Source organism: Leptonychotes weddellii, chromosome 10 (assembly GCF_054177405.1).
Source record: "Leptonychotes weddellii isolate Sample4059 chromosome 10, ASM5417740v2, whole genome shotgun sequence".
NCBI classification, from domain to species: domain Eukaryota; kingdom Metazoa; phylum Chordata; class Mammalia; order Carnivora; family Phocidae; genus Leptonychotes; species Leptonychotes weddellii.
The window spans coordinates 96,566,989-96,582,229 of NC_138378.1; the positions used below are offsets into that span (position 1 = coordinate 96,566,989).

Consider the following 15,241-nt stretch of genomic DNA (forward strand, 5'->3'; position numbering starts at 1 on the left):
ATCTCCCTCCTTCCTTCCACAAAGTCCCCAGCTCCCCTGAAGAGCTGACCTCAGGGCTTCGTCCTGATCACGGCTGTCTTCTCCCAGCTGGATCGCTTCTCGTTCACTGAAGGTGGTGAAGCTTGGCTCACTTCTGCTCTCTCCATCCCAATTCCCGTTGCCGTCTGTGGCGACTTGGCCATCCTCAGACGACTCTGGCGACACCACAGCCTCCAGGCGCGTCGACTTCCGCACCTCTGGTGCTCCTTTCCTCCACACACACACTCAGGTATTAGTTGACAGCACGTACACAATGGGCCCATTTAGAGAGGTTTCATGTATCTTTAAAACTGTGATACCTATAACTAGAGCGACCATATACTTTATTTTCCAGACGGGGACAATTTTGTGAATGAAAGAGGACACCGAAATAATTAAGATTATACTACTTTTGGAAATATTTACTTATTGATGACAAGTTGGCTTTTGTATTAAGGCACCTTACTTCTCGAATATAAAATAATCATATTCAAAAGCTATTTTCCAAAATAAATTTTCCTTCAAACAGTTAAAAAAACTTACATGTGTACATTGAAGAGACATTGAAAAAAACTCTTTTGTACTGATTCTCTGCATATTCAAAACCACAGGCAGAATAATTTTTCCTTGTACTTACTTAAGTTCTTTAATTAGTTTCTTAGCTGAATCTCTCACTAGTAGTGTGTGTCACTGGTATCTTTATAAAGAACTTCTTTTCTGAAAATAGTTTTTGTATTTTGAGGTTTTTGAACAAATCGCAAATTGCGATCGCTTTTAAAGTAAAATATATGGTTAATGAATTTGAAATTGCTGACACCTTTAATGGATTCTTCTCTGTAGACGTCAATATTTTTAGTTGATAATACACTCTCCAGGTACTGAGAAATTTGGTAAGCTTGGGGCAAATTGTGCTAAATGGATGATATCTTCCAATTGTTTTTGTAGATATTTTGTCCCAAGTATTGACACAGGTGTTACCTTTTGCCTCCATTCACAGCAGCATCCTCTTTTTTAAAGATTTTATTTATTTATTTATTTGACAGAGAGAGACACAGCGAGAGAGGGAACACAAGATGGGGGCAGAGGGAGAGGGAGAAGCAGGCCTCCCGCAGAGCAGGGAGCCCGACGCGGGGCTCGATCCCAGGACCCCGAGACCATGACCCGAGCCGAAGGCAGACGCCCAACAACTGAGCCACCCAGGCGCCCCACACAGCAGCATCCTTTAACACACACTTTTACAAAACACGATTTCTCAAGTAAGTCATCTTTATTAATGATTCTTTTGAACACCCCCCCAGCACACACAGATTTCATATCCTAATAGATGAATCCTTGGCAGAAGCTGGAAGTAAAAAGTAGAGCTCAACTAAACCCCATGCCGGCTTATTTTAATGCAGCTATTAATGATAATATCTGGTTAACACATGACAAATGCGGCACAGTGCTAAAGCTGGGTGGGACCCAGGAGAGCAGGCCTGACAGGAGGGGCTCTCCTATCACACCGACCCGTCCGAAGTAGCTCCGTGGACCTCCATCCGTGCTAGCTCGGTGGTGCTGCCAGGGGGCTCTGCTCGGGCTCCTGCCCCACAGACCCAGATCCCACAGCTATTGGAATGGGGCCTGCCGCCCAGCATTGTGGTCTCCCGAGGGATTCTGGGCCAGATCCCCTTGGTCCTCCAGGGCCATTCCTAGACTGCTCCTAAAGCTACGGGAGGCAGGTACACAGTGATTCAGATAATAGAGAAAAGGGAGGTGAATCAGGAGTGGCCATGTCGCTGCCACATTTTCTCTGCGCCCGGTGGCTGTGTTGTTACCGTGGGCCAGGACTGAGTGCAGAGCAGGTGGCTCCGGGGAACAGGAAGAGCAGAGGGCGGTCCTGCCACACAGCCTGTGAACACTCTCCACGACACACTCAGAATGCCATCCTTTAAAACATTTAATTAAGCAACTCCTGTATGGTCGTCATAAAAATGAAATTTTTGAGGGTTACAGAATCCTAATTAGAAATAAAAAAGGAAAAAAAAACTTCACAAAAACTCTAGTTAAGCCTGTCATAAGTCCTGCACTCTAGTCTGAACATTTATTTTGAAAACAGTCGTCAAAATGCACATCTCCAGAACCCTCAAAATGATGTATCGTTTTGCCTCATTCTATAAACCTACGATCATCTTTCTCACTCCAAGTTTTGAAGTCTGCAGAACCACACTGGTGAAGAATAGGAAGAGCGCATGTGGGCGCCCAGCCCCACGCGCCCTGCTGCCCCATAAAGCGTCGGGGGCTGTGCCAGAGCCAGTCGGGAGAGCGGCATGGGCTGGGGCTTTACCTGCTCGGAATTCAGTTCCGAGGCTGTGAGTTGAACTCTGTGCAAATGTTCTGGATGACCCTGGGGACAATTCTGTACAGGCTGTCAAACTCATCTACAAAGAAGGCGTGGTCTTCGGCAGGGTGAGTGGCTATGACTTCCAGCTCGTCCTGGGCAGCCCATGCGACGCCTATCGCATAGGTGATCACTCCTGTGGGGACAAAGGTTAGATGAAGCCAGTGTGCCCAAGGAGAGGTACTGCGCGTGAACACTTGCCTTTCTGTTGCTCTGTTGGCACTTGTGTTGGGATGCAAACAAACTCAAAATCAGAAATGCTCCCCAAAGCATAAGCACCTGCTATACACCAACAGTAACAGAATTGATAGGGTTGCTATCTCATAGGAGTTTATAATCTTTGGGAGGAAGAGAACCCAGACAAAATGGAGTAAATAAATACGATTTTCATGTCCATGGGCAGTAGAAGGGATGATATTTTGGGACAAGTGAAACTTGATGCCATGCAGATGACATCACAATGCACATGCCTGCTCTACCTGTGTGTAGAGCCAAACAAAATCTCAGAGAGTTTTATTTGTTTACTTATTTTTTAAACGATTTTATTTTTTTTAAAGGAATCTCCATACCCAATGTGGGGCTCCAACTCACAACCCCGAAATCAAGAGTCTCATGCTCCCCTGACTGAGCCAGCCAGGCTCCCCTCGGTTTTATTTTATTTTATAATTTTTTTAAAGATTGATTTATTTATTTTATGGGGAGGAGGGGCAGAGGGAGAGAGAAACTCTAAGCAGACTCCACGCTGAGCACAGAGTCCAATATGGCGCTCGATCTCATGACCCGGAGATCATCACCTGAGCTGAAACCAAGAGTCGGACACTTAACAGACTGCACCACCCAGGCGCCCCTCCCCTCAGTTTTAAATGCATCAAAAGTCAGGTCAAGATCTTCCTAACCTAAAACAGTGGAATCGAATTACTTTAGGCTTGAAGGTGACTTTACAAGCCATAAAATGCAATCTTGTTCCCAGTGTAGAAACCCTTGCACAAGGACCCGGAGAGAGGGTGACCCAGCATCTGCTCCATCACTGACATGAAGAAAGGTTTTCAAGTTAAGGGAGTGACCAGCAGTGCTGAATGCTGCAGGAGGTCACGTGAGATTAAAACAAAGTGCTCGCTGGATTTAGAAAAAACCAAGACATTGGTAGCTTGGTGAGAGCAGTTTCGGGGGCACAGATGCCAAAGGAACCAAATGAGCTGCTGTGTGTTGAGAGTGAAAAAAGCAATGAAGATGTGGGCGTGCAGCACATAGAGCTAACCCTTTCCAGAAGTTTGGCTGTAAAGAGAAAGGGAAGGGGAGCAGAGTTTGTTTTTGTTTTTTTGGGAGGGATCCAGCATGTCTAGATGCAAATGGGAAAGAGTGCAGGGGGACCAAAGCTGCAGGACTGCAGTGGGGAGCAAGAGGCCAGAGGGAGGAGAGGACAGACTCAGAGACTAGGCATCTATTCTCAGTGGGGAAGCTGGGAGACTGGTGGGTGGTTCTTGATTGGGGTTGGGGGCGGCTGGCCAGCAGGGCCTTGACCTTACTCTACAAAAGCCTGTTCCCATGCCTGGCATGGGAGGCTGGCAGAGTGGGGTCAGCTACATGGCCATGAAACAGAGGGAAGAGCCAGGGTGTGGCCTTCCTGCCCAGCCACCCGTGGCATCCCATGCCACCATGTCCAGCATCTCCCCAGTGCCCTGTTCTGCTGATCGGAGAGCAATCCACACCTCGCATGGTTCTGGCCCTAAGCTGCTTTTCAACTGTGGCTCATTAAGCTGCATTTAAGCTGCCAGTCCCTTCTCTTACCTCACCAGTGTCTTTTCTCTGCATATTGTCTACATTGTTGTCTACGAACGTGAGCATTGGGCTTAAACATGCTGCCCAGAGGCAGTGGGAACAGATTTGCTGCAGAACATGGCTTAGACGGACTAAGCCCTCGTTTTAGCACAAAGATTGAAAGGCTGCCCCCCAGTAAAGACAACACAAACGGTATTCAAAATTCAGCTTTTCGGATCCTCGAGTCTACCCTCTTGGGAACCTTCTACTAGCAATTCTGACAGATGGTCAGCCAGCCCTGCTGTGGACACTTCTAGGGACACAATGCTCATTGTCTCCATGTAATTGGCATCTATTGGTAAAGGCTTCCCAGGACATCTCCCTCAATCTTCACTTCTCCTGATGAGGAGGCCAAGGATAGCCTTTGGGTGAGGCCAATGGAAGTCCACTTAGAAAAATAAGTAAGAGTGGGGCTGACCGTGAGCTGGAGACAGATGTTTGGACATAGCAGGAGAGCCCTGGGCTTGTAGTCAAGAGCTGGCCCACCAGGCTCTGCCCACTCACTTTGGAACTTTTAGTAGGTTCCTTCTGAGCCTTCAACCATCTCCACTCTGCGGACATGAGCCCAAGGGATGCTGTGACTGCTGGCGCGCAGACCATCCCCCACCTTGCCGTTGTGAGTCTGCCCCACAGGCTCTACAAGAGTGAATCACTGCTTGAACCTGCTGTCGGCTTACTCTGGTTTCCAGAAAGCAGAACTGCTGGTCCATTAAGGCTTGTTTGTTTTTACCCCTCCTTGTTTAGGGAAGGATTCAAAGCAGCTTTAAAGAATACTGAAAATCCTGCAAACTAACAGAAATTAAATACAGGCACAGAAGGGAGCCACCCTGGCCCCAAGTGAGTCTTGTACACTAACACTTATCTATGGGTCGTGGGTGTTCACTGACAACTTGGTTTACTTTTATTATCGTTACTATTATTATTATCATTGGGGGTTTTCTTCAGGTTGTTTGTATTTTCATGGTATTTTATGGTACTTTTGAAAATGGTGATTAAACGTTGATTCTGTGGAAAAAGGCGTTAAATGTGACTGATTTTCTAAGCATTTACAAAAATATTTTTGCTCATTTTTCATGGTTTTAAACTCTCTGTTGCTCTCTTACAAATTTTTACTTGGAAATATCTCTTTAAATACTTTGGATGAAAATTCCTTTGAGGTCTCCTCAAAACCCCCAACAACTGGCTAGCAGTTGCTTACAAAAAATAGTACTTTTCTTTTAAAACGCTAGTTTTCTTCAAATTTCTAACACAATTTGGTGGTCTTCAGTAGAGATTACAATAATGAGTCAAATTCCTTTTCAGTGTGTTACACCTTCGTGTGTAAGGCCTCAGAGCGTCGGACGTAAAGGAGAGGGCTGATGTTCCCGGTCACCTGTAGGCCTGGGGTTTGCCACGACACTTTGGAAACCACCTCGGGGCTCCCGCCTTTCTCCTTTGCTGCTCAGCGAGGCTAGTCGTGTTTAACAACACCCCTAATGTGTTCCCTGTGGTTTTGAGCATTTTATTACATGGTCGACAAAACCAGAGCCTAAGAAGACGGCCCCTTCCTTGTCCCACTGGCCCACCATGGCCCCGAGATGCTCAGCAAGACCAACTTACCCTTGTGATGGGCAACCATGGCCGGTATTCGGACGTCGTCGTAGGACCTCCCATCAGTGATGAGGATCATTAACTTCCTCTTGTTGGGCTTGGACTTCTTGAAGAGCTGTTCCAGGGCGTAGTTTATGGCGGTCCCTGTGCTGGTCCCACCGCTCCAGTAGCCCACCCTACTGATGGCACTGAGGACGTCGGAGCTGGTGGTGTAATCTTCAAACCCAAATTCCAGGCGCTGTTCGTAGGTGTACTGCACAGCCCCGATCCGCGTGTCTGTTTCTGAAATCTCAAACGCTTTGGTGATGTTGGCCACAAACTGGAGAACTGTGCGGAAGTTGCTCGTGCCCACACTGCTGGAGCCGTCGATGAGAAAGCCGATGTCGGCGGAGTTCCAGCAGGTCTTGCTGCAGGCCAGGCGGTCAGTGTCACAGACCCGCTTCAGCAGGGGCTGCACGATCTTGTGGAGGCTGAACCAGCTCTGCACACTGAGCGAGTAGAAGCCGTTCGTTCTGCACACCGCCTGCAAGACAGAGGGGAGGGGTACTCGCCAGCTCGGGTGTCGAACTCTCCAGGCGGTCACCATGACCCTGACCGCCAGGGCAGGCAAAGAAAGAAGCAGACAGACTCTTGTTTTCTGCACTCTTCTTCCTACAGCTCTTTCTCTACCTCGGTCCACCCAGTCAGATGCCCACTGGGGTCAGCCCTGGACTCACTCCTACTCCCTCGGCTGGGTCTCTGCTTTAGGGGAGAGCCATCGGTGAAGCAAATCCTTCAAGAGAGAGGTGAATCACTGGTTTCAGCTTCATATTTATGCCTCTCTGGGCCCCTCGGTTCATTTGTACGGGCAGCTGTCCATAAGATTGGCACTGGTGGGCACCAACATCTGAGAGGATTAAAGAAAGCTTTTGTTCTGATCGGGAAAACAAGACACATGAGAAATAGCTAGAGGAGTGTTTCCAGAGCGGCCCTGCGCCCAGCAACAAGGGGTCCCACACATACGTCAGGAGTCACACTAGATGTTCTTGAGAGATTCTCTCATAAACCCCCATCCTAACCCCACAAGGTGGATCTAACCCCCCCTTCATGAAGGAAACGGGGGGCCAGCTGTGAAGGGACATCCTTGAGTCCCTGAGACTGGAACACAAATCTCTCTGCCTTCAAAACCCCAGCTCTGTCCTCCAGACAACCCTGCCTCCAGACAAATGGATATTTATTGACTTGTGCCCAAGTTTGTTCCAGAAAAAACAAGGCAGCTGCAAATAAACATGGATCAACCTGGCCTGTGTGCTCCTGGAAGGGACCAGGCTTGTGTTCCTAAAGTGAAGCGTTTTCTCCTTGCCGCTGTCTCTCCGGGGGCCACAGGGAGAGTCACAGACCTGGTGACCATACATGAAGTTCTAGAATTGACAATTTATTTTAAAACAAGAAATGACTTTAAAATGTCCTAGGAAATACTTTTAATGGGTTGCAAAAACCTAAAAGAGGTTTATAAATCTTTCCATAGCCTAGGTGGTATTTGAGATGAGTGTCCCGGCTGAGCTGAGTTCTAGCCAATGGACAGAGTGGGGGGAGTCCCACCAGGCACTGGCTGAGGTCATGGAGGGAGAAGGCAGTGGTGCTGGGCATGGGCAGGAGACACTGGGCATGTCAGGACCACACTCCAGAGGGCCTCAAGAGTAATGGGGGACAATGAAGGGTTTGCAGCAGGGCCCCATAAAACTGGAAGAGCTCATCATCAACATGAGTGGGCTTCACTGTGAAATGTACACCAAACTGGGGAGCCCAGACAGGGAGACAGACCAGATGTAGAGTGCTAGCTTGCCCTAGGGAGGTGGCACTGGGAGTTGATAAGGCCTCCTGGGATGACTCTGGGCCTCTGGGACAGCTGTGCGGCCCTTCATGTGAAGTCTAGAGGAGGAACGAATTTGGTGGGAAAGATGATGCACTTAGCTTTTTACATGTCAGACTTAAGGTTCTTCAGCACATCGGGTGGAGAAAAGCCAATTGGCTGGAACAGATGGCTACAGAGCTCAGGAGAGACCAGGGACGGGGACAGGATGAGGGTGTCTACTGCTGGTGAGGGAAGGTGGGAGCTGTGGCCTGGCGGGAACTCCAGGGAGAAAAAGCCCAGTGAGAGAGGAGGAGAGGGCCAAGAACCGAGTCCGGGGAAGTCTACATTTAGGGTACAAGACAGGAAAGAGGAGAGAGCAAATGAAATAAGAGCCACATTGGGTCCTGGAAGTCAAGGGGGATGAGAATTTCAAGGATGATCGAGTGGTCAGCAGCTTGGTATGGTGCCGGAAGTTGAGCCCTATCAGATCTGGAAACACAGACTATTAAAGCTGGAAGGGCATCAAAGACAAGTCAGGACAAGACATTCCCTTTCTTCTCTTCCTCCCTCCCTTCCTTTCTTTTCCAAGCTGGGGCCTTTTCTTTGGAGGCAGGTTTATGTGGAGCCCCACTATGTAACACATACAAAAGGTGAGCTGCTCTGTTGCAGTGGGTTCAGAGGCCTGGGTCCCCATCTGTCCTACCCCCATCTGCTGCTAGCTCTCTCTACAGGACCCAGGAGCAGGGTTTGAAAACCTGATCTCCCTGACCTGAGCCATTGCCTTCCTTTTCTTGTTTATCAGGTTGTTTAATTTGCAGTGTGTGTGTGTGTGCGTGCGTGCACATGTGGGTAAGCAAGTATATGCGTGCTCATGAGAAGCCCTGCTGGGCTGCCTGGTGGAGGTGCCCTGGGGAGCCTCTATCTGAGACCTCAGGGACACCGCTCCTCCTGAGGTGCTGTTGCTGGCCTCAGTTCACCAGGGCAGTGTGGGGTCTTGCTCTGAGAGGGCAATTCCAGCCCCTCACTTACTAGCCTCTCACTGGAGGCTTCCCTGCCTAGAAGTAAGCTCAATACCCGTTTGAAGGCATGAGAACAGTCTCGATGGCTGTTACAGCTATGCAAAGTGCAGCGGATGCTGGTGTTGGGTAGGTCCCCGGGGCAGTTCTGTACCTTATTCGAGAAGTTGGGCTCCGCCATGTACTGCTTCTCGTTCTCAGTGGCACCTTCGACGGTGATGAAGAAAATGTTGATTCCTGACTCTCTTGCGAACCTCGAAGCCTCCTCCACCTTGTCCGTGGGCCAGCCGTCCACAATCACCACGGCCACGTTGGGAGCACTGCCTCTGTTCCCATTAGCTTTGGAAAAGAAGTTCTTGGTCATGTAGGAGATGGCCCGACCTGGAAGAAACCGAAAACTCATGCGTGGAGTGACCGTGATCACATGGCTTGGAAATAGGGGCTAGATCCCAGCGACTTCCAGACGGCCAGAGAAACCCTCTCATACCCTCCCTTTGCGTGTTTCTCTTTTTTCCTTTTTTAAAACCACATGAACTATTTTGAGGTGTACAGTTCAGTGGTCTTACGCACATTCACATTGTACAAGCATCACCACCATCCGTTTCCCTCCCCCATTTCACTTTAGGCCTTTCACTTCTAATTCTCTATTATTATAAAAAAAAAAAAAAAGAGTCTTAGGGACCAGCAAACAGATGAGAAAGGCTTCCATGGGAGTAAGAGGGTCCCTTCTTTGCTGGGTGCTCGAAGTGCACAAAGCTCTTTCTGGGAGTACGGGGTAGGAGCGGCTGGCCTTGAGTGACAGGAGCCTCTTCTCGGCCTCCTGCAGCTGGGGCTTGGCCAGCCTGGGGCTCCAGGGGCTGCGGGGTGTGGACGGCTGTATTCTAGGTGCAGTGGCGTCTTCTGTCCAGTTCCATGGGAGGGGCACGGGTCCGGCTGGCCAGGGAAGCGCGGTACTCACTGAGAACTGAGGGACTGCGTTCCAGCCCTGGCTGTGAGGACCCAGGCAGCCCACTTCAGATTTCCATTTCAGCAGAAAGCCACAGCTGGGAGGTGTAACAGAGCCCCCAACATAGCTTCCCAAAGCACTTGTTTCACACTATCTAGGACCTCAGGAGTTTCTCACTGAAGGAGGGGGACCAACTGACCCAGTTTACTGGGCCTCTCCCAGTGTAAGCGCTGAAACCCCATATGCTCCTGGGTAAATTGGGATGACCAGGTCCACAGATCCCTGTCTTCTTATTTGCAGTTATGCTAACTCTAGTGTAATCTTACCTGGTAAATGACAGGATCAAATAGTTACATACGTACGAGCTGGAGAAATGGCTTGGAGACCCCACGTGATCGGGCTGCATAGAGCACAGCCGCTAAGGGGAAACAGCCGCTGAGAAGAGAACTGCCTTCACAGCCAAGGGATAATGTCCCTGGAGGCCCAAGGCATCCAGCAGGCCCCTCTGGCTGAATGTTGGATGCCTGTAAACAGAGCACACCCCTGGCCTCACCCAGTCTTAAATCTGGAGGTCACAGTCCACTAGTGCTCAACCCCAGATCCCATCCACCTTCCAGCATGTCTTGAAAGCTGAGGCCAGAACTCTGAAAACCACATTGTTGGGACTCCCTTGCAGCTACAGCCCTGGATTTGTGCTAATTTCATGAATCAATGCACACACATGAGATTTAGAAGAGGGAAGCGAGGCAGAGACCGTATGTACTTTTGACTCTGCTATTTCTGCTGCTGAGCATCTGTAGGGTACTTGACTTCTCTGGGTGGTGCTAGAGGAACCTATGTCTGGTCTCTAGCTTTGTTGCTGTTGGGGTGGGAGGGTGCAGAACGTGCATTTTGTGGGTGTGAATGGAAAAGGCAAGGCCTGGTTTGGGGGCTGACGGCTGTAGCAGAAGCCCTCTGATTGTGGGGCTTCTTGGCAGAGTCAGATTCCCAAAGAGGCTGTGCTGGCAGAATTGAGAATGCAATTTCCTGATCTCGGAAGAAACAGCAGCTCCTTAGAGGTCCAGGCTCTGCAGGAAGCCATCAGAAGTCATCTCTCAAAGTTCAGCCTCGAGCTCATTCTTCAGCCCTTTTGATTATTCTCAAAACCATTTAGTACCTAGGAATAAATCCCTCTCTGCTTCAACTGCTGAAATGGATCCTGTTCTCTGAACCCAAACCCTGATCAGTACAGGGCAGAAACAGAATATGCTATCCCCTAAAAAAGGTATATGATTTTATTAAGACACCACTCTAATCCCATCAAGGATAAGGATATAGGGTATCTTCTGAAGTTTCAGTCTTATTCCATGATTCATTACTGGAATGTCATTGATTTAAGTACTCAATCGAAAACAAATCAGAAATCAACTCTATCATGTTTAATACGAGGTGATATTGATTTGGGGTCCTGGATAGCAGTGACTTGGCCAATGTTTTTTTAGCGTTTTGCAAAGGCTCTTCATTTTCAAGATACTACTACACTGGTCTACAGAGATGTACACTGTATCATATTTACAGTAACTTCAAAGATGTTTCTTCAAAGACAGGTCTGTGTGCACTCTATGCCAAGCCACCGCGGCTCACTTCTCCATTTCTTTGGATGTTGATGATACAAAGAGGTTCCCTGAGAGGCAGACAGCTGTCCCAGTGCCCCCAAAGCCAGACCACCATTTATGAATTGGTAGGTTGGCACACTCACTCACTGGCTCACTGGCAGCCTCTGAGCTTGGTTAGTGTGAAACTGTTTCCCAATGGCTGGTTAGATCCTGGTGAACTGATAAAATGGTGTCTGGACCTGCCCCATGCCGGCTAGACTTGGACTTCTGGTAAACCCACCACCCCACCTCCTAGCCAACAAGGCTCGGACATCTCGGGAGACTCAGCTTGAAACAAAGAACCTGTCTCTCTTTGTACAGCCGTCACTGTAACAGGAGCTCATTGGAAGAAGATCCCCAAGGGGCGCTGTGGAGCTTTCTGAGTGGAATTGGTTATAACATTTAATGTTACATACTTGATGACTTGTCAGCCAACCAGGAAACAGTTATAATAGCAGTCCTGCTTGTCCCAAAGAAAGCTGCCAACCCGAGGAACCAGGCATGCTGGAACTCTCCAGCATACGTGTGATAATGATTCTTGCCCCTAAATTCGATGATACTTTAGAAAAAATACAAATACTATGTGAGTCATTTCTTGATGGATTATTACTATTTTTTCACACAGAGGGAGAACCGTGGAAGCAAAATAGAATGATGTGAATTCGGATCGCATACCTGCGTTAGAAAGTCCTCCTCTCTGGGTGATTTTCTCTATGGCCGTCTTCAGATCCCGGGAATTCATGTGAGTCCTGAGGTTAAATTGGGCAGCAGGGTTGTCTCTGAAGAGTGAGAATCAGAGAAATAAAAATTAGTTGGGAAGTTATTATCTTTGGAGGAAAGCAGAAATCAGAGTCAATTCTTTTTTTTTAAAGATTTTATTTATTTATTTGAAAGAGAGAGTGAGAGAGAGAGCACAAGAGGGGGTAGGGTTAGAGGGAGAAGCAGACTCCCCGCCGAATAGGGAGCCCGATGTGGGACTCGATCCCGGGACTCCGGGATCATGACCTGAGCCGAAGGCAGTCGCCTAACCAACTGAGCCACCCAGGCGCCCCAGAGTCGATTCTTTTATATACAAATAGAATGGAAGCCGCTTCAAAGCCTTAAGCTGCATTTTATAAAATGCCCAACTGTGGACAGAAGTAATGGTCAGATGGGAGGGCTGGGGTCTTCCTCAGTGTGTGTAGAGAAAAGTGGTCTGTGCCAGGCCTCAGGGTTCTAGTTTTGATTGTGCTGCTTCCTCGCTGTGTGACCTTGGGAAGTCACTTAACTTTTCTGGGCTTCGGTTTCCTCATCTAGGTAAATGCAAAGATCACAGCATTCACACTGCTAAAAAACAGGATGACTGTCAAGTGGGATTTTGCAAATGTCAGCGTGTCCCCAGGCTGCCCCAGACCCTCCTCTCCAGGGAGAAAATTCTAGCTGATAGCCACTCCCTGGGTTACCCCTACACTGGAATTGCATCTTAACTGTGGTGTCTAAGAGAAGACATCCCTTCATTTTCTCATTTTATGGTTCCTGTGACTGGGTGAGAATATTCACATCTTACCCAAAAGGTTAACATCTATTAACCAAAAGGTCGGCTGGAGAGGAGGTGGAGTAAATTAAGTAGAGAAACAGAATGAGAATCCTTTTCTACAGAGGAGTCTCTGCGGGTAAACTGGGCAGATACGCACGGGAGCAGCCGAGCAGAGGGTGTGGATGCATTTTATGACCAGGTGGGAAGGGGGCCGGGAGGGAGGGGGGCTTGGTCGGGTGGGTGTGTGCTCTCACACCCATGACGAAGTGGGGATGCACAGCAGAAGCATATCTCATAAAGCGCTGACACTTAGCTATTGGCAGGCTTCAAGCGAGTGTGACCTCTAAGGTCCCACAGGACCCCGCACTCCAGAAGAGCCTGCACTTGGTTCCATGCTCTCATGTTGCCATCTTGAAATCCTTAATGTTTGAAGCTAGGGCTCTGCAAATTATGTAGCAGGTCATACCTGCAGGTGTCTAAGCCTTCGAGGGGAGGGAAAAGACTTCTTTAAAAAAATAGACTCCACACCCAGTGTGGAGCCTGAAGTGGGGCTTGAACTCACGACCCTGAGATCAAGACCTGAGCTGAGATTAAGAGTCGGCTGCTTCACTGACTGAGCCACCCAGGTGCCCCCCCCACTTTTTCTTTTTTTTTTTTTTTTGTGAGGGCAAAGACTTTTAAAAGCAGCCTTTCCACGAACACCGGGAATAGGTCTCGGGAGAAGCAGCTCTAGGCAGTTTAGGTGGGAATTCCAAGGGGACTTATAGTGGATTCTTAGCAAGTCCTTGGGGGGACCTGGCAGCGTGGTCACCAGGAAACCAGTTCCCTAGGACTGAGAGGAGACATCCTCTGCCTCTCTCCCCGCTTCCCTCCCCTGCTCCATCCCTATTTTCCGACTTTTCTAGCTATCTCCAGGTGATTGATCTCTGTCAGAGGAGAACTCCTGGAGGCTGAAGTGTGACCCTCTGTCCTCCCCTTTATTAGTAAATATGAGGGACATGGGCTGGTTCTGAGACAAAACCAAAGCGAAATTCCCAGCAGGCATGCTTATCTCTGTGAGAGGGGTTGGGAAACTGGGAGGACCAGCTCCTTTTGGGGAAGACAAGGGAAGTTTAAAAGAAGCTCAGGGAGAAGGGTGTTGGGGCCAAACCCAACCAGATGAAATGCCACCAGATGAAAACCAAGGATTCGACAGAAACAAACAACAATAATGACAAAGCCAACTGCAGAATGAGGAAACGTGGGCATGTTAGCTGAGTCCGACCTTCCTCTCAACCTGTGTGCGGGGTGAAGCCTCGTGAACTGGGACTGCAGTAACACAACCCCTGTGCAGGTCACACAGAGGAATCGCACAGAGAGGGAGCTCTATTGCTCAAAGGCTTTCGGGTTTATATTCTTTACAGATCAGTATCAGCGAATGCTGAACTTGCCCCCAAGCCATCAAGACTCAAAATGTGGGCTCCATCTTTACTTGCTCGTCCTAGGGCCTGTGAGTCCTGTCAGTAAAATCCTGTAAGTCCCTCTGTCCAAGATCACTTGCTTTTATCCCTCCTCCATATGCCTGCAGCGACCCTCTGAGTTCAGGCACCTTACTTCTTGCTGTTTCTATTGTAAGCATATTTGGTCTCTGGAGAGCCAACTGTATGCATATCTGCTTAAAAAAACTCCTCCTCTACTCAAAAATCATCAGAGGCTCCCATTGTTAAACTTCATATTTTGGCTTTCAAAAGCCCATCCATAATTTAATTCCAACCCATCACGTTCATATGGTGCTCTCTGTCTCCATCTCGGTCTCTCCCTCTCTCTCTCTCAGGATAGCCTATATTCTAGGCAGAATGCGTGGCTCACTATTTCCTGGTTTTCTAGCTGGCTTTGTGTCCTTGCTCGTGAATCCCCTCATCTGGAAAACCCAAATGTGCCCACCCTCCAGATCCAGCTCCCTGTCGCCTCCCTTCTGCCCAGCTTACAGCCTCTGCACCTGACGCTGCTTCTCTAACCCACAACACCTTACACAGCCCATAGCACCTGTAGGCTCTCAGTAAACAGTACTGAAGAAACACACATTTCTTCTTTCTTCTTCTGTGCATCTCTATATCTAAATGCTGGCATTGCCCAGGGCGTATCTCCCCCTCATGCCTCCCTCTTCAATGTATGCACTTCCATGGGAGAGCTCATCAGTTTCAGTCTCCTGGGCTTCAGAGACCATTCACATGCCAACAGCTGTCCAGTGCACATTGGCCGGTCCTCTCTCTTGAACCCCAGATAGACATAAAATGACTCCCATCCATCTCCATCCGGAATGCACTGGGTGGTGCCTGGAGGTGGTCCACAACCATCTCAGGTTTGGTATTTCCAATACTGAACTCATATATCTTCCAAATCTGCTCCATCCAACCACCCATATTCCCTTGTATTCCCTCTTCTCACTCACTGTCATCCCAGCAGAATGCATTGTGGTGAGGCTTTCTTCATCAAATGCCATGTCCTGTCAG

At 48.7% G+C, this 15,241-nt stretch overlaps 1 protein-coding gene across 2 annotated transcripts in view; it reads right to left on the reverse strand.

Annotated features, from left to right (window-relative positions):
• Positions 1 to 1,266: 1,266 nt before the first annotated feature.
• Positions 1,267 to 15,241, reverse strand: part of VIT (vitrin) — a 100,400-nt gene continuing 86,425 nt past the window's right edge. For both annotated transcript variants that reach the window (XM_081796916.1, XM_081796917.1), the window contains 4 exons: positions 11,909 to 12,012; positions 8,808 to 9,034; positions 5,813 to 6,326; positions 1,267 to 2,531 (listed from right to left, as the gene is read on the reverse strand). In XM_081796916.1, coding sequence (XP_081653042.1) covers positions 2,353 to 2,531; positions 5,813 to 6,326; positions 8,808 to 9,034; positions 11,909 to 12,012 — 1,024 coding nt within the window. In that variant the 3' untranslated portion in view covers positions 1,267 to 2,352. The remainder of the gene's footprint in view (positions 2,532 to 5,812; positions 6,327 to 8,807; positions 9,035 to 11,908; positions 12,013 to 15,241) is intronic.